At 39.7% G+C, this 19,940-nt stretch overlaps 1 protein-coding gene across 1 annotated transcript in view; it reads right to left on the reverse strand.

Moving 5' to 3' along the window:
• The window catches only part of LOC148535565 (vomeronasal type-2 receptor 26-like), a 63,451-nt gene that overhangs the window by 14,420 nt on the left and 29,091 nt on the right, over positions 1 to 19,940 (reverse strand). Inside the window, exon 4 of the mRNA XM_088460556.1 lies at positions 3,525 to 3,648. Coding sequence (XP_088316682.1) covers positions 3,525 to 3,648 — 124 coding nt within the window. The remainder of the gene's footprint in view (positions 1 to 3,524; positions 3,649 to 19,940) is intronic.

Raw genomic sequence — 19,940 nt, forward strand, 5'->3', positions numbered from 1 at the left:
GCACCATTACTAATACTGCTTCTACTACTAATGCTACTACTATTATTACTATTACTGCTCCCACTGCTTCAACAACTGCTAATACTACTACCATTACTACTACTACTACTGATACTACTACCACTAATACTACTACCATTACTACTACTACTGCTATTACTAATAATACTACCATTATTACTACTGCTACTACTACCACTACTGCAACTACTGCTGCTACTACTAATACTACTAATACTACTACTTCTATTTATACTACTGCTGCTGTTAGTCCTACTACTTCTACTACCAGTACTACTACTACTACTACTGCTACTACTACTACTACTACTACTATTACTGTTACTACTACTACCATTACTACTAAAACTACTACTACTACTGCTACTACTACTGTTGCTACTACTGCTACTACTACTACTGCTGCTACTACTACTGCTTCTACTACTAATGCTACTACTATTATTACTATTACTGCTCCCACTGCTACAACTGCTGCTACTACTACTACCATTACTACTACTACTACTACTACTGCTACTACTACTACTGCTACTTCTGCCACTACTACTGCTGCTACTTCTGCCACTACTACTAAAACTGCAACTACTACTAAAACTACTGCTTCTAATTCTCTACAACACTGGATATTTCTTATTTATCTTATATTTCTTAGCTTTAGCCCATTACTACTGCTACTACTACCACTACTGCAACTACTGCTGCTACTACTACTACTAAAACTACTAATACTACTACTTTTATTTATACTACTGCTGCTACTCCTACTACTTCTACTACCAGCACTACTGCTACTACTACTACTATTACTGTTACTACTACTATTACTACTATTACTACTACCATTACTACTACTACTGCTACTACTACTGCTTCTACTACTAATGCTACTACTATTATTACTATTACTGCTCCCACTGCTACAACTGCTGCTACTACTACTACCATTACTACTACTACTACTACTGCTACTACTACTACTGCTACTTCTGCCACTACTACTACTGCTACTTCTGCCACTACTACTAAAACTGCAACTACTACTAAAACTACTGCTTCTAATTCTCTACAACACTGGATATTTCTTATTTATCTTATATTTCTTAGCTTTAGCCCATTAGGTGGGTAACATTCCCATCAACTTTAACTCGATTGAAACCATAAAAATGCTAGAGATCTATCCTGTCTTACAGAAAAAGGCACCATATAGTTAAGTAAGACCTTGGGTTTGCAAAATTAAGGGCATCATCGCATATTGATGGCAGGTTCGAAGTCTGGAATAAAGCATTTACTAAAGTTAATTTTGATTTTCTAAAATAAGCCATCAGTGATCCCAACCAGTTTCTATTCCAACACAACCCTTTCTACTTGCATTACGCATTCATTTTTTTTAAATTGAAAATGTGCAAAGTTTAAATAAATGGCATCCCCTAAATCACACATATACTTAGAAATTATTTTTTTTATTTTTTTTTTTTTTCAAATTCAAAACTTACTGTATGTTAGTAATTGTGTGATTTAGACCCTGAAATAGAAAATCGACCAAAAACTGACCAAACATTCACAATAAATCTGACAAAATTTACTCTTAGCAAATATACCCTTTAGTGCTAATGGCACTCAAATTGGTTATACTACAGAGGTGGCATGTATTGCAGATTTTAATATAGAACCCATCCCTGGTGCCTTCTGGTGTAGTGCTAGTTGGAATCATGGGGAAAGGGACACCTCAACACTATGGCTTTCTGCTTTATTGTTCTACCTGTCCTTGCTGGTAAATCCTAGTGCTAAATATTGGAAACTTTGTTGGACTCCATGTTCTTTGTCTCCCCAATGTATCTACTACCTGTCTAGGCCTAAGACTGATTATCAATTTTGGCTAAGTGTATTGTTCTGTGGAGTGCTCTGTAGCCAAATGCCACTAGAAGCAGGCTATTTGTTTCAGCTGTTTAGTTGGCAGGAATGCAGTGATATTGTAGCAGGTTCTAAACCTACTGATTAGTAGATCTGGTGTATGTATGATTTTACTGAGGGGAAATCATGATGGTGATTACTGAGGGGAAATCATGATGGTGATTACTGATGGGAACTCATGATGGTGATTACTATTCCAAAGTGTGGTTTGTTGGTGGGATAGTTGTGGTTTTCAGTTGATATAATTGATGCAATCTCAAACCCGCAATTTAAAAGGGTGTTTCAATAAGTAAGGTAACAAGACCTTCACATGTGTAATGTTCTCTATTTCATTCTAATTTTCCACCAGGCCAGAGCAGGTAGACCCCTGCTTCCCCTCACGGCCATTTGACTGCTCCTCATATCAGTCTTACTGTCCTAACATCAGTTGTATGATGGCGGGGCTAGTGGAGACATGGTCACACATTGAGGTCTGTAGTGTGATGAGATTTCTGCGTCTAGAGGGCACATCAGCAGCTGATATTCATCACCAACCTGTTGAAGTGAACATTGTTAATGTCATGTCACAAAAACAAGTTCGGGTTTGGTGCACCTGTCTTTGATAACAGCAGGGCAGACAGTAAAGATGAGCAGTGATCCAGCTGGCCAAGCATGTCCACCACAGAGGACAATTTGTGCATCATTGAAGGTCTGATTCAGGAGGACAGACACATTCGAGTTAATGATATTGCTGATGAACATCTTGCTGGGTACTGTGCGCTACATCATTTATGAGCAAAAGGGGGACATGCTTGGCCTGTTGCAGAGTGCCAATTGTAGACAATGACCTGGGTTGCTATGAACAGATGTCATATTGCTGCAGGGTAATGCCAGGCCACACTCAGCATGGCACTACCAATGGGAGGTACTGGACAATCTTCCCTACAGCCCTGACCTGTACTGAGTAATTTTAATTTGGCCCAATAAAGGAGCACCTGGTTGGAAAGTGATTCATAACCAATGTTGAAGTTTAGCAAGTCATCATGTCTTCAGGCGCTTCACACTCATATCTTCTATGCTGGGATAGATGCCTTGGTGTACCATTAGTACAAATGCTTAGACAGGTATGGGGACTATGTAGAAAAACAATCTGTACCAAGGCCATACTATTGATTATATGTATATGTACGAGTTGAATACATTTATGCAAAAGAAAGGTCTTGTTACTGTACCTTATTTATTGAACCACCCTCCTAGTTCTTTACAAGAGGGTAAATTAGTACTAGAACAGGAGTTCTCAACTACACTACTGAAGTACCACCAACAGGTCATATTTTCTGGATATCTTTATTCAAGCATAGGTGAATTTATCTATTTTGCTTGGTCAGTAATTATTAGTCCTGTTTCCACAGACAGAAATCTTTAAAACATGACCTGTTAAGAAAACTCGAGGGTTGAGGTTGAGAACTACGGTACAGCAGATAGGCCTTGCCAGAATGACAAATAGAATAGACCATTAACTATTTTCAGTTGGTATTTACAATAAATAGATGTAAGATAATAATATAGGTAATTTTGCAAAACAAAACATATTTATTTATATATCATACCGGTCACATTGGATATTTCCCCCTCGGAGCACTGGACACAGTTGTAACAGCAGGAATGTAAATCAGACTTCAGGACTTTCCTGGTCCCTGGCTGACAATTCTCTGAACACTGAGACTTTGGGATCTAGAATTAAGAAAAATATCCATGTAAATTAATTTCCTATAATTTTATAGGACATTTAGGGGCATATTAATTCTGGCCCGCATTTTTCCCTTGAAAGAGGCTACACTTTCCAGAGCTTAATGCATTTCATATTTAAGCAGCCCTAGTAAAAAGGTATGGTGGAAAATTTTGTGTAAAAAATACCACATCAGATATATCCAATATTTGTTGCTGTCATTCCTTCTTACATCTAGGGGATAATTCATTTTGTGGGTCTCTTCACAAAATGACTGTTTTCACAGGATATCCCACAAATTATTGCAAATAAATATTAGAGATAAGTGTTTAGGATTCTGCAAAATCTGAAATTAAGAACCAAATCCCGGTTTGGGTCCTCTCGCAGAGTTTGGCTCTCAGGCAAAACGTCAGTTTCATGGAAATGCCAGATCTCGCTTGTTTTAGATTACATACTGTTTGAGTTCCTCCCTCCTGATCAGGTGGCATTTCACACAAGAGAGTGCATGGGGACGGTGCTGGCTATAGTTGAATTGCAATACTATTAAACTAATCATCATTAATGACAGTTGTAGGTAGATGGAATGGGTGGGAAGGGTGTAAAAGCTTTAATCTGCCTGTCAGGGTCAGACTCACACTAGCAAGTACTTAATTGGTATTGTGTCCCCATCAGCTGCACCCCAATATTCTAAAAGTTTATAAAATATATTTATTTGTGGTTTAAAAAAAAAATCTCAAGTGTTTTAATTGAATTTGTATATTTAAATGGAAGACTGCATTTTGAGGGCATCGTATTTTACTGAACTTTTGGGAATTGCATCCCTGTCAGCTGCACCCCAAAATAAAATATAAAATGGCATTGTAAATGCCCCAGCCCCTTATTTCCCCATATCATTGTACATTACCTTGGTATGGTGGCAGTTATAAGATTAAGCATAGTACTTGTCCTGGTTTGAATCAATCATGCATCAGACCATAGAAATCAGGAATAACGCAGTTCTAGTGATGGCACTGACAGTCATAGTACTTCTTCTACATTTCCTTTTAGAAGGTGTAAGAAAAAGCACCTCAAATCTAAAAATGTTTGACAATATTTAAGAAAAAAAATCACCTCAAGTAGTTTGAAGGGTAAAGTTACTGCTGAAAAAAGAAAAGAAAGGGCTGAAACCATGGCCTTTATTTGCAAGTGGTGGTCCTAATACTACTATTTGCACTAGAATGCTTATTGCAGAAGCCAGGTCCAAACACAGTCAAGTATCTTCTGTAACCTCACATGCACCACCTTCTCTGTTGAGTATAGAATCACCTCTATAACATTCAAATCAGTGCACAAAAAGAACACCGATGATGAAGAATAAATGGTGTGTTCAGAAACTTCACAGATTCCCGAGTAAAGTCTAAGGGTGTCCACTAGTGCTATCTGTGAATCTGACACATAGCCACTCATACCCTGTCCAAATATACTTGTATAATATGGGCCATCCTGTTCCAGGGTGATGTCAGTACATTTGTAAGGTGCATGGGTGTATTGGGTCCTAGCATCCAGTCATCCAGTCACTGCTGTCTGACCCTTTCAAGAGCACCCTATTTAATGCTGCCCCTGTCACTAGCACACTGTCAGAGCAATTCACCTGAGCTCTTCTCCAGTTCCAGTCCAGAATAACTTGCATATTTCTGGCAGTGTCCATCATTCCAGTTTTAGTCTGGTTCAGCCTGCTACCTACACTCTATATTCAGTCCGGTGCCAGCTTATGTCATCCTTGCAGTAATTTGAAGTATCAATTTACTAACATTGACTGTAATAGTGGTTCCAAATGCCAAAACTTCAGTTTTCTACCATTTGTGACTATAAGCAAGTCTCCTATTAACAATTCACCTTCTCAATGTGGATTCACATGGACTGATCCTGTATCAGATAATTCATTGTGTATTGCTACTCTGAGAGTTCCATTTCATCTCCACTACTCTTCTAAAAAAATGACTGTTCCAAGCTTACCTCTAGAAATCTTTGCTCATTGTACCATTAGTGTGACCTTCAATGGTGGTTGTTGTTGACTGTCCCTTCACTGAGTTTTGAGTTTCATGCTAAGTTTCCAGTGGAGTCAATGACTCTAGCTGGTGGGGACAGGGTACAGGATCTGCATCCCTCTCTACGGGTGTAGACTCCAGGCACCCAGCTCTTGTAGTCAGGTTATACCACATTTAGTGGATTCCATGTGAGCTATTGGTTATAGTAGTTGCCCCTTCCCAGTTCCTTAGTTCTCAAGTATTGGTTACAGCTCCACAGTCCTAAGGATCAGAGCTAGGGTTGAGTTCCTCTTAAGTAGTTCAAGGTACTGGCTGGGGCTTTCCTGTAGTCATTTACCTGCCTAATTACCATGGGTCATATTTTATTTTGGATCTCAATTCCTAACTAGAGTAAGCATCTAATACACTCACCTCATTTCCTATTCTCCTCATCAGCCTAGTCCACAGGTTCAGACTCAGATCTCACCCAAAAGACCATGACCATGGATACAGTTTGCAAAGGCAAACTGACTTATCTATCAACATTTCCCAAGAAAATCCTTATTTGTTAGGGCTGCTGTCGCTGTGGGTGAATCTTCATCACAGATGGGGACCAAGAAGAAGTCTAGTTGTTTGTTCACACAATTGTCTGTGAAACTATGTTTTCAAGAGGAACCAATTTGCACAGCTGATCACAGGAGCCATGATGGCTATGTTAGCAGTAGAACTGTGTCCAATATTCCCTTTCTATGCATCTGGTTTAGCTGATTAGTTGAGATCATTTGTCTAAGGCTACCAAATTCTATCTTTAATCTGTTTAACTAGAGCAGCAGTTTCTCACCTGTATATGGTCATTGAACAAAATGTTACTATTAGTATAGAAAATCCCATTGTGCTGACTCTCCACTTAACTACAGATATTTGGACAAGTGGTACTGGTCAAAGATTACATGACTAACAGCCCACTAGGTGGGTATATTTCCCTCAGCAGCAGTTTCTAATAGCTCATTCATAGGCAGACTACTATCTGTATCACTGGCTTCACTAAGAGGCATATCAATGAAAATCTGTTGGAAAAACTCGGGGATGTGATATCAAAATGGCTTACCCCAATAAAATTCCTCAGAATTTGTAATTTCTGATAATGCAAGTAACATAGTATGAGCATTTCAACACATACAATGTTTTGTGCACACAATAAAGGCGGTAGTTCAGATTTTCTAAAAAATGACAGGTGAATACAGGAGATGCTGACTGTGGCCAGGAAAATTCGGCATTCAACAACCTCATGGAGGACATTACAGAAGCTGCAAGAACTGTTCCACTTGCCATGTTACCAACAGAAGCAAGAGGGAGTAATCAGGTGGAAATCCACCCTTTATATGCATCAGCAACTGGAGGAACAGCAAAAAGCCATCACAACATACATATCAAGCCGTGAGATAGGGAAAGCAGTGACATTTTACCACCTTACATCAGCACACTGGAGAACACTGTTGGTTTTATGCAAGCTACTAAAATCCTTTAAAATTGTAACTAATGAAAAAGAGTTCAGACACTGCAAATGAGTACAGTTGTACCCTTAATTAAACTACTGAAAAAGCCGCTAGAGAAGCAAAGAAGATAAAATTAAACATTTCTGCTAAGTATGTTGGACTTGTAGATCAAATTCTTTATCCACTTTGCCAGGACCAAAGGGTTTGCAACATCTTGTAATTAAATCACTAAATTTCGGTGACCATGCTTGATCCTAGGTTTAAATCCTCTGTAATGTCTTTCTTTCCTACTGATAAATCTTAAGAGATACAAAGAGCTTCTTGAGAACAAGCTGCTAAAGTTGCACAAAAGAATTATGTTTCCTGCTTCTGTTATACCTGCAAATGCTACTTCCAGGAACCAAACTGACCTTTTCCAAGAGACCCTCTGGTGATGATAATGAGTCAATTCAGCACTTCAGAGTGAAACATTGTGATATCTGGTTAGGCACATATATTGACAATTCTACCATGACTCAATCAGATACACTGTGCATTGATAGAGTGGTGGAGAATTATTTTAAAGATAATATACAAATTAGCAATTCACACTGTCCCTTTGAATACTGGAATACAAAAAGACAGTTTGGAGCCACATGACCAAACTACTGTAGCTTTGCTTTAGTTAAGCTGCCCATCCTCTAGTGTGGTTTTAGAAAGAATGTTTAGCACAGACAGGAACCTTGTGAGTGATTGGTGTAGGAGGCTATTTCCAAAAAAATGTAAAAAACTGATGTTCATAAAAATTAATTTGCAAAGATTCATCAGTAGGAAAGAAATAGATTACATAGGACTTACACCTAGGATCAAGCATGGTCGCCAAAATTGATCTAGTTACAAGATTTTACAAATTCAAAAATACCTTTGCAATCAGTAACAAACAGAGACTGTATGGTGGATTCCAGATGGCCATGAGCTAATATTGTGTGATGATTTTTCCAACAGTGATGAGAGTGATGATGAGGAGGATGACATCTTAAACTTTGAGGATGATTAACAACATTGTTATCCTTAAGTCCATTGGTAGCTTAGTTTAAACTAGGGATGTGCAGGCTCGGAAACATTCAAAATGTTTTCTTTTGTGGGGTCCAAACAAACCAATCACTTCAATCATAAAAGGTGCAGTCAGTAAGGTGCTTGGTATGTTAAACTTTTTTAATAAACAACATAAAGATGAGTGGGGATGCCCTTTGACAATTCCATCATGCACCACTTTTCATCATGGGCTTTGCCCACCTTGCTTTATTGATGTAAAGACTACTTGCCCGTTTTTCCATCTCCATTTACCTATACTGCCATCTGGCCTATGATTTACTGTTTGAAGTAAGGGCCTGATTCAGACCCGTTCGCTAGATGTGGATGCTTGCTCCCAGTGTATGCAAATTCAGCTAAGTGATGTTCAGGCAGTCAATCACATGGCAATGCAAAAGCACGCCCACTATGTCTTGGAGTGCAATCACTTTGTGTATGCAGATGCCCACCAGCCTGCCTTTAGCCGCCCAGTAGCAAACATCATCTTGAGGAAGTATATTGCCATTGGTACATTGGGTTCCATCAGAACTGACCACAGCGCTTGCGGTTGACTGTACCCTACCACAAGCACTGTGAGCACTTCAGTGTATAATTTAACCAGGTGATGTGTACTATAACAGCACAGATGGTATAATGGTTAGCATTACTGCCTCACAGCACTGAGGTCATGGGTCATGGCCCTAACTGTGTGGAGTTTGTATATTCTCCCTGTGCCTGCGTGGGTTTCCTCCAGGTACTCCGGCTTCCTCCCACACTCCAAAAAAATATACTGGTAGGTTAATTGGTTGCCAACAAAAAAAAAATGAACCCTATTGTGTATGTGTGTGAGCATGTGATAGGGAATATAGATTGTAAGCTCCACTGGGGCAGGGACTGATGTGAATGGCCAAATATTCTCTCTGTAAAGCGCAGCGGAATATGTGTGTGCTATATAAATAACTGGTAATAAATAAGTAAAATAAATAAATGATGCTGCCTGTTAATTATGCACACCTCTGAAATGGCGTTAAGATGCTAAGGCATGCCTGCGTTTGCACCTCCACTCCCCCATTTCCAGTAGCCTGCCCCTGTTACCACCCACAAATGGCTTGACCTGTCACTCATTCAGCTGGGCTGTCTCTGATGGGTGAGCAATTGCTACCCGATCACTCGGACTAATTCACACATGCGCACTGTGATGCATACACATGCGCACTTTGCAATATATTGCTCGCTCTGAGCAATCTCTTGCTAGTGAATGGGTCTGAATCAGGCCCTAAGTTTGAAGGTGATCTAGTTTTCTACCAGTCTTTACTCTGGCAGCAATCATGTGTTCTGGCCTGAGGTCTGTGATTTGCTGTTTGAAGAAGTGTGTTGGTAATATATTATATTTTCAATTAGGATTTTACTTTTAGGCTATTACTGTAGTTCTTGATTAATGAAAACATTTTATAGCTTCATATTGTTCATATTAAACTGCCATCCTGTCTGCCACTTCTATGAGTGACAGATACATGGGTCACAGCCAATCAGTGGCTGCTACATGTACAATGGCCTCTGATTGGCTGGTGGGTCATGAGAATTTCAGAAGAGTAGTGTTCTCTGTCATTCCACGTAGTATAGGTATATGTGATAACACATATACCTATACTTGTCTGAGGTGGAACAGGACAATATTTTTTTTGTTTTGCCAAGACCCATTGGATGCTACAAGGAGAGGACGAAATCTACACCAGAAGGTTGGTGATTATCCTCCCATGGCTGTTGTATTGGCCTGTGCCCACTACCCTCTCACCTGGTTACTGCTGCTATAGCTCTTTTGGGACCTGGTGGTGACTTTCCTGCTTTCTTGCTCCCTTGTTCCCCTGTCTGGAGGTGGTGAGCTGTTACGACTCTACAGTTCTCCCTTACTCAATTTCCCTTCTTCCTCACCTCTGTTTACCATTTAAATTTTGAGAGGCATTATACTGCCCATTTTTCCCTCATTCTAGCTTAGTTTTGCTATACTTTGCCCTTGTATAAATAGTTAAAAGGTCACAGTATTTCTTAATTGATATTTTCTATTAATCCATCACATACCTTAGCTTACAAGCTATAGAGCCCCTATCCATGTGGGTTTGGCTCCTGCCTGTGGCAGTTAACTATAACTATATACTGTTGTACATTATTTCTATATTTACTAATATTCCTTTGATATGTAACTTTTTGGTCTGCTGACATGTTCTGTAAAGTATAACTGTCTCTACTGAGGGAAACTGTTACTTTAGGAACCCATCCTCTCTTATAAGGTGGTGTCCCTTTATTTCAAGCAAAGTAGTCTGAAATTACTTTTCATATATATTGTGGTTCTCATTGCTGCAGTGCCTATCTCTGATCCTACCTACCTGCTAAAGATGAGCATTGCCATCCCGTCCCCCTCTACTCAGGTTTATAATGTGAAGCTAAGTTTTCCAGTTCTGATGGCTCTATGTAAATGCTCCATGCTTGCTATGTAGTCTCATTAATGGGGGAATGTGACCTTTGTCATCTGTTCATCTGCTATGCTGTCTAACTATATGACTCCTCTCCATGTATGTTTCTAATGGGCAAGAACATGAGAGATATGCAGAAAAAGGATTCTCAGATGCCAAGGGTCAATTTTTCTCAGCCAAACTTGCATAATTACCTATCTATTTCGCACTCTGCAGACTCTCCAGAGACTGTCTCTGAGTCTGTCCCAATAACCTCTACCACCATGGCCCTCTCTCCCTCACCGAGAGATCTTCATGCTCAAATGTCACAATTGCAGGGTGAAATTACAGAAGTCCTGATCCATGTTTGGACACTCTACTCAAACAAGACATGAAGGCCCTGTATCTGCAGATCCAGGACTCTCTCCAGACCCAGATTTCTTTAATAGAAACTGATGTCAAACATTTGGTTTCCTGCATTGTTACCCTCTTTAAAGCGAGAGATTCTGTTGATGACCAGTTATAACAACTCCATGAATTGATCTCTCAACAATCTTCAGACAAGAGTGCCATGCAAAATAGATTGGATGACCTGGACAACAGAGGTACAGGAACAGCATTTGGGTTCGGGGGCTTCCAGAAGATGTCCCTCCATTTGGCCTTATTGATGTCCTCAATAAAATCTTCAGAGAAATCCTGGAATTAGACGCCAACAACCCTATTGAGTTCAACCATGCCCATAGAGCTCTCAGTCCGAAGGGATTGGTGACTGGCCACCCAATGGAGATTATTTGCCAGGTTCATAATTTCTTGCAGAAGGAGGAGATTCTATGTAAAGTTCGCAATTTAGAGGGAGTAGAGTTCAATGGAATTCATCTACAGATTTTACAAGACCTCTCCTCCTGTACTCTCCAAGAACAAAGACAATTGAAACCCCTGAGAGATTCCTTGTGCAAATTAGAACTTAAATATAACTGGGGCTTCCAGCTCTCTCTTCAGGTCACCCATGCAGGCAAACATCGGCCTCTCCAGACTCCTGCGGTCTTACCTGACTTCTGCTTTGCACTGGGTTTAGAGTTTGTCACACTTCCAGATTGGCAGGCCTTTTCACTCCCTCTCTCTGTGCCTTCTGGATGTCCCAAGAGAGACCAATGGCAACAAGTACAGCACCATAAAAAGAAGTCTAGGGGAGCTGAAACTCCGCTGGCACCCGACCCAACTTGATTCATAACCGGTTTGTTATGGGGCTAATTCTAGTTGAGACTGTAATCACTATTTAGAATTACCCCTGTCTGGTCACAGATATGACTAGGGTTGGGTCTTTTTGACCTCTTTCATTAATGTCATCCAAGATTTGGTTTCTAGTCCATTTGTTCAAGGTTAAATTATGGGTGGACATACTAGATAAAGCGAGTCGCTTTTCATATATTTTCTTGTTGTCTATTTGTTATTTTCTATTTTTCTCATTGTCTGCCCATATGGATACTATAACAGTGTTTAACTTTTACCCAGGAGTCATGTGGTACTGTTTATTAATATTTGTATTGATGTTATTTTGAGTTTTCTGCTGCATTGTTATTTTTTACAGGATGATAGGGTCCCTACCCCATGGTGTGCCCCCTACTGTAAATCTTTCTCAGGACAAGGGCACCCTGGCTGTCCCCTTATTGTCCGGTAGTGGTATTCCATTTTTTCCATTGTCGTATTGTTGTATTAATATAATTTTTTTGTGTGTGTTTCTCTCCCCTCTCCTCTTGTTTTTTCCTTTCCCACTTTTCTCTCTTTTTCCCTCTGCATCTTGCTTTCACTGCTCTTCCTGCTCCTCCAGGTCTGATATGTATTACTATATAGCTTTGTCTCTTCCACTCATACATGGCCAATCCACTCCATATAGTATATATTAATGCTAGGGAGTTGAATGTCCAGAGAAAAGGGCTTAGGCCCTCTGCTCTTGTAAACTCATTTTCACCATTCCCTTTCTACCCCATGGTTATGTAACCAATTTTACCCCACAGCATATTATTGTAACTATTCCCATTTGAAATCCAAGGGAGTTTCTATTTTATTTGCTAAACATATGTCAGTTTTGAATCCATAAGTGCATAGTTTGGAGGATGGGAGATGTCTGCTTGACAAATGCTCTATTTTTAAGTAACTTTTCACATTTGTTAATATTTAGGCCCCAAACCTGGGTCAACCAACCTTTTTTGAGAGGGTTCTGGATTAAATTGACATGCTCCAGCAGGGGATACTTATAGTACAGTAGGTGAGGACTTCAACTGGACCTTGGATCACCTCCAGGATACTTCATCAGGTTCTTCAAAGATCCCTTGCCATATGTCAAGAAGGGTAAGGTGCTTGCTTCATACTCATCAGCTGTCTGATGTCTTCCATATATTTCACCCCTCAGTGAGAGATTACTCATACTAGTCTAGCTCCCACCAGTCATATTCCAGGATAGATTATATACTAATTGGTCATAGACATCTCCACCTAGTACAGGCAAATTCTATAGGAGTAACAACCTGGTCCAACCATGCCCCAGTAAGTGTTGACCTATCCCTTGCATTTACTGACCCGATATGTAGATCCTGGCATTTTAATGAGTCCCTTTTGTCTGACCCTTATTGTAAATCTCATATGGAAGAGGATATTGATGTCTTTCTAGACTGTAATGTCACTTTGCATGTATATGGCCTCACTATATAGGAAGCACATAAATGTGTCATAAGGGGAAAATGCATTCAACTAGGTTCCTATTTAAAGAAACAATGGGTGGGACAGATAGAAGGCTTACTAACAAAAATACAGGTTTTGGAGACTACCCACACAGCTTCCCTTTCCTCTGAAGTTTATGTGGATCTAGGGCCTGATTCAAAGCCGCTAGCTGCTGGTGGCCGCTCGCAGGGAATGCAGGCTTTTTTTTTCTCCAGCTGCTTGCACAAGCTGTGGGTGACCATCCACATTTTGTGCACATGGCCAAGAGACCATCGCGATAGTCATGACCATCGGCTTTGCAGTGAGACCCTGTTGTAGGGTCTGACTGCCGCAAGGCCGAGTGGACTCCCTGCTATAATAGAGCAGGAATTCCACTACTGACATCAGTAGTGATGTCAGTTAGTCCACCCTACAAATGCCAGGTGTTCCTAAGGGAATGCATGCATTTGTGCAGCCACCCCCCCTACCCACCCACAAAATGGGGCGAGCTGTCAATCAACATCGACAGCCACCCCATCTTGTTGCAAACCCCATAGCGACTGAACTTCAGTCGTTCAGCAGGGCTCGCGCATGTGCACACTGGATGCGGCACATGCACACTTCATTAACATTGAGCTGCTTGCCAGCGCACAGTGCTTGCGAGCAGCTCTGAATCGGGCAACTAGTCCAAACTCGATCATCATTAAATAAGTTTTTGCTGGAAAAGGTTAGACATTCTTTTCGGAAATGCTGTAGTCAGTATTATTGTTGGGGTAACAACCCCGGGAAAATGCTGGCTAGGGCTCTGCAGGCTCAAAAACCTAATTCCTTTATACCATCTATTAAGGATGGGAAGGGTCGGGTCTTCCATGACACTCATAAGATTGCACATGCTTTTTGCTCCTATTATTCATCACTGTAAAACCTACCAGCTCCCTTGGCCTTCCCTGACGCTTTTGGGAAACAACAAGCCATTAAGACCTACCTTTCTAGAATTAGGTTCCCTAAACTTGACGACCTTGCCAGTGAGGAGTTAGAAAAGCCTTTTACTCTACCTGAACTGGAGGAGGCCATTAAATCCACCCCCTCTGGGGGGTTGATTATTACAAGGCCTTCAGGGACAACCTGGCTTCTTTACTTTCGGAGGCCTACAATATTGTCTCAGATAAGACCCCTTTCTCCCACTAATCCCTAGAAGCCCATATAACAGTAATTCCCAAAGATGGCAAGGATCCCTCCCTCTGTCCCATCTACTGCCAAATCTCCCTTCTCAATGTAGATATTAAACTGTATGCAAATCTTCTTGGGAATAGATTGAAACATTTCCTGCCTTCTCTGATTCATAGAATCCTGATAGGGTTTGTTCTTGGCCATGAAGCTAGGTACAATACCTCCAAAATTATAGTTCTCATTCACCAGAATACATCTATGGACACCCCAGCTATTTTAATGTCTACTGACACCAAGAAGGTATTTGATAGATTTGGTCTTTATGTCTGGGGTACCTGGGACAGGGTCCTGTTTGTTTTCAGCATATCGTTCCCCCTCTGCCTGCCTTAGAATCAATGGCTCCCTCTCTGACTCCTTCTCCAAAAACAATGGGACAAGACAAGGTTGTCCTTTATCCTCCCTGAATTTTATTTTATGTATGGAATCTCTGGCAAGGTCAATTAGGTTGAATCCGGCTATATATCAGGTTTTAGGTTAGGTCTTTGCCAATGATTTATTGTCCATGATTACAATTCTGTCATCTCATTACCAAACCTATTAAAGAAATTTAAGATTTTTGGGGACCTCTCTAATTTTAAAGTGAATTACTCTAAGTCGGTTGCCCTGAATATTATGGCACCTCCTTAGATGGTAGCGGCCTTAAATCACCATTCTCCTTTACTTGCCACTCTTCTCAACTAAAATATCTGTGTGTCACTCTTACTAGGGACCTTTCCTGCTTATTTGAGACCAATTTTACTCCCCTTTTAGACAACTTACGATCAGATTTACAGTTGTGGAAGTCCAGACCCTTCTCATGGTTTGGGAGGCTAGGAATCCTCAAAATCAACTCTCTTGCCAAGATCCTTTATCTGTTGCAGACCCTACCAATTAAGTTACCCCCTAGATGTTTTCTGGATGCCCAGGCTCTAATTAGAGAATTTGTCTGGGGAGGTGGTAGACCCAATTTGAAGTTAGACCTTATGTTTCATCACAAAGACAGAGGTGGGTTGTGTCTCCCAAATATTAAAGGTTACTAACAGATTTGTCTTCTTCACAGAATTTTGGCATGGTCCAGGGCAGATACTCTGAAACAGTGGGTGCAAATTGATAAGCAGACATTGGACATCCCTATATCAATAGCTCCATGGCTCCCCACCCTCCATAATATCTCTTATCCTACTATTAGGCCCACTTTAAGTTGTTGGAAAGCTATACGGAAGTCTCACTCGATATCTTCCCTAAATTCCTCTCTTATGTAATTTCTTTTTAATTAACGATTCCCTCCAGGTATGAATATTAAAGCTTTCCAATCCTGGCATGTGGTGGGTCTTTTCAGGGCCAGACAGCTGGTGAGTGGCAGTGGCCTTATGCCTTTTGCTGAGGTACATGAGAAGTGGAACTTACCATCAAAAGAATATTGACAGGTACATAATTTCCTGCAATCTCTCACCCCTTCTAAGACTCTCTGTTTGGCTTATGCTCCTTTTGAACAACTATGTGCTAACTCTACCTCCCCAACCCATACTATATCTGATATATCATTTTTTGTCAGCAGATGCTAACCTTTCTCTCCCTAATTTTACTAAAATTTGGGACCATGAACTTGGGGGTGACCTGGGTGAGGATAAGTGGGAAAAATATTTAAATTAGCCCATGCCTGTTCCTCCAGTGCTGGTGTCAAAGAGACTCAATATAAGTTGCTTTCTCGTTGATACAGATGTCTTTATACCCTCTCTAAGATGGGTATTGGTGTGAAAAATATTTGCTGGCATTGCTCTTTGGCCACGTATAGCCCATTCCATATTTGGAGGCAATGCCCTATCCTCCAACTCTTTTGAAATGAGGTCGTCAGTCTTTCTGCAAAAATTTTAGATGAATCTGTCCCTACAGATCTTATGTTTTGGCTGTTTCATTTATCTTCCAGACCCCTCTCAAAATATAAGAAATCTCTGTTATGTCATTTGAACAATGCGGCTAAAGCAGTTATCTCGGTAAGATGGCACTCCACCTCTCCTCCAATGGTAATGGATTTGTTCAAAAGAATAGATTTATATATGGAAATGTAAGATATGATGACTTCTGCTGATGGTGGTTATGAGTCATTTAGAGAAACACAGTTTTGGTGGATGGATTTCAAAGACTCTGTGACCTTCAAAAATATCCCTTCTACTCAATCCTAAATTTCCTAGGTTGAACCTAAATTGTAGTAGAGTCTGGCTTCTGGTAACTGGCTGCTAGGTTGTATTGCAGCTCTGCCTTTGCTCTACTTCTTTTCTAATTGGCTCTAGAGGACGCAAAATTGTATCACTTGATCTGGAGCAACTGCTTTCTCTTTTTCTGCTCTATTTCCATTTCTTTCCCCCCCCTCCCTACCCTACTGTCTTGAAGTTTCTTTTGTTTCTATTTCAATATTTAGTTTTATGTGTAATATTTTCACCACATTTGTAGTTTTTTTTGTTATTTTATGAAATCACTGGTGATATCTAATACCGAGTTTTATATTTTTCCAGTGTATTTGTATTTCAAGTTTTGTACATTTGATGATGGCCCTTACACTGTTCTTAAATATATGTATTGTTCCTACATTTTCCTGACAAATTTAATAAAATACATTTTGCACTAAAACACAGACTCAGTGATATGTGCAGGCTGCTTGTTCGGGAGTGTTTGGCTGTGGTCAGACACTGCAAACTCGGGTGAGAAATCTCAATCAGATATACCATCGGAAAACACACTTTCAGCAAAACACGATTCTTGGTAAATTTGAGTGTTTCAGAAGCCTAAAATCACCTGAGTTTCAGTGAGTAAAACATGATTCTTAGTAAATTTATCCCTAAGTCTCAGGTTAATATTAGAAAAATGGGCATCTCTGTGGATTATTTAAATACTCAGTCCTAGAAAAGCTCTAGAGCAGAGGTCCCAAAAACAGTCCCCAAGGCACCATAACAGTCCAGATTTTAAGGATATTCATGCTTGACCACAGTTGCCTAAATTAGCACCTCAGTCAATTTGATTTAACCACCTGTACACAACCATGGATATTTCCAAAGCCTGAACTGTTAGAGTGCCTTGAGGACCATGTTTGGGAATCTCTGCACTTCACGTTAAATAGTATCAATAGCACATTAATAATTTGCTTAGGAAAAACCAATAGGCAGAAACTTGACACTGAAAAGGATTTGGCTGCTGGTTGAAAATGTAAACTTGTCTTCTAGGCACTGGAATGTATTTAAGAGGAAAGATAAACAAAAAGTAAAACACAAAGAGCCTCCCAGAAATCAGAGAAAGGACATAATGATAAATGTCTCAATTTCAGTGTTACAAAGCCTAAAATACATCAATAATTAAGTTAATAATAAAATATATAATAAAAGAACATTTGGCAGATTATACATTGTTATATTAAATAATACTGTACATTAAAGGGACCTATCCCACTCTAACCTCATTGATATCATTCTTCCATAAAAATTTGTTCAGTTGAATAGAAATCTTCTGGTGATTTTCATCCACTTTCTTTGTATGGCCGACATCTACTACAAACACAGAGCCATTTTTGAAAGTTCGCCAATTTACAATATTATACTGGGTAACAAAATCTCCATTTTTATTAAAAACCGGATCCCCATCCATATGTCTCTCATTCTGGATATAATGATGTAGCTTTGAAATACAAAAAAAAACATTTCCCAAGGCATTAAAGTACAAAGTTTGGGCAATAACAATACTATATATGCAGAGTAATAGAAAATATATGTGGTGCACTATGGATCTATAGCAAAATGCAGGCAACTTATACAGATTGTAGAGATGATTTAATCAGATCTATTTTAAACAGAAGCAGCCAAGTTCTGCATATCTGAATTAAGCCTCACATTGACTTTTAAAATCCTTGGATGTGTTCAATACTTATTTTACGGTGGGTAAAATAATTATTGAACATATCAACATTTTTCTCAGTAAATGTATTTGTAATGGGGCTATTGCAATAAAATGTTCACCAAATGTCAGCAACAACCCATGCAATCCACACATGCAAAGAAATCAAACCATAGATGTCCATAAAATAAGTTATGTGTAATAATGTGAAATGACACAGGGAAAAAGTATTGAACACGCTTACTGAAATTTATTTAATACTTTGTACAAAAGCCTCTGTTGGTATAAGAGATGTCCACTGACCTCCGTGGTTTGGTTTTGGTTTTGGATCTGGATCGCCCCTGGTTTTGGATCTGGATGGGATTTGCCAAAACCTCACCTCCGTGTTTGTTTTTCGGTTTTGTTTTTGGATCTGGATGTTTTCTTAAAAAAATCATAAAATCAGATAAAATCACATAAAATTGGCCTTTTTTTGTTCCTACAGTATTATTAAGCTCAATAACATTTATTTCCACTTGTTTCCAGTCAATTTTGACCACCTCACAGCTCACTATATTGTTTTCATCCAGTTCAGGCCCAAAATTTGCACCAAGCTAGCTGGCTGACTAAGCTAAGCAGCAGCAGTGGGCGGCACAAACACATGGCAGTTCAATTTCAAACATGGCACATCAGGAAACACTTTTATTATTCAAGAGAGGCCTAAGGGAGTTGGAGTATGTATGTAGATGAAGGCAGGGCAGGGACAGGAAGGGTTGATTTGATTGGTAGTAAATTTAATTTAATTTTTTGATTCCGAAGAAAATTTATGAGGGAGAAGGGGAGGGGAGGAGGCATTTATTATTATTTATGATTTAAGGCAGGGCTAGTCAACCCTGATCATCGAGAGCTACCAAGAGTGCATGTTATCCAGGTCTCCTCACAGAATCACAAGTATAATAATTAATTCCAGCTGTGGATCTTTCTAAATGTGTTGGTGAGTAACGAATACACCTGTGCACCAGCTAGGTCATCTGGAAAATGTGAGCTCTTGAGGACCAAGGTTGGCTACCCCTGATTTAAGGCCTTATGTTGTGTCTTTCTTGAGAATCCTGCTCCTGCTTCTGTGGCTAGGAGTGAATTTTCATCCCAGAAGGGGACATGGAAGAGTGCTTCCAAAAACAATTGAATTAAATAATCCTTTGGATTATCTTCTATAAAGACATTTCCAAACCTGTACGGGAACATAAAAAGCAGAGTTAGTTTTAGTGGCCTTAGATCAAACTGTAGTTGGTCCCACTGTCCTCTTAACCATATCAGATATGTGAACAAGCGGAACAGAGCAATAAAAGGCAACATTTCAGATGTAAGGTTTAAGTCTTCTGTTGTGTCTTTCTTGGGAATTCTTCAGTGCCATGCCTGCTTGCTATGAGTGGATTTTTTTCATTCCAGAAGGGGACCAGGAAGCGTGCTTTCCAAAAAGAAATAAACAATTGACTTAAATAATCCTTTGCAAACCATCTATAAAGGA

Source organism: Taudactylus pleione, unplaced genomic scaffold, assembly GCF_031769625.1.
Source record: "Taudactylus pleione unplaced genomic scaffold, aTauple2 ptg000050l, whole genome shotgun sequence".
NCBI classification, from domain to species: Eukaryota; Metazoa; Chordata; class Amphibia; order Anura; family Myobatrachidae; genus Taudactylus; species Taudactylus pleione.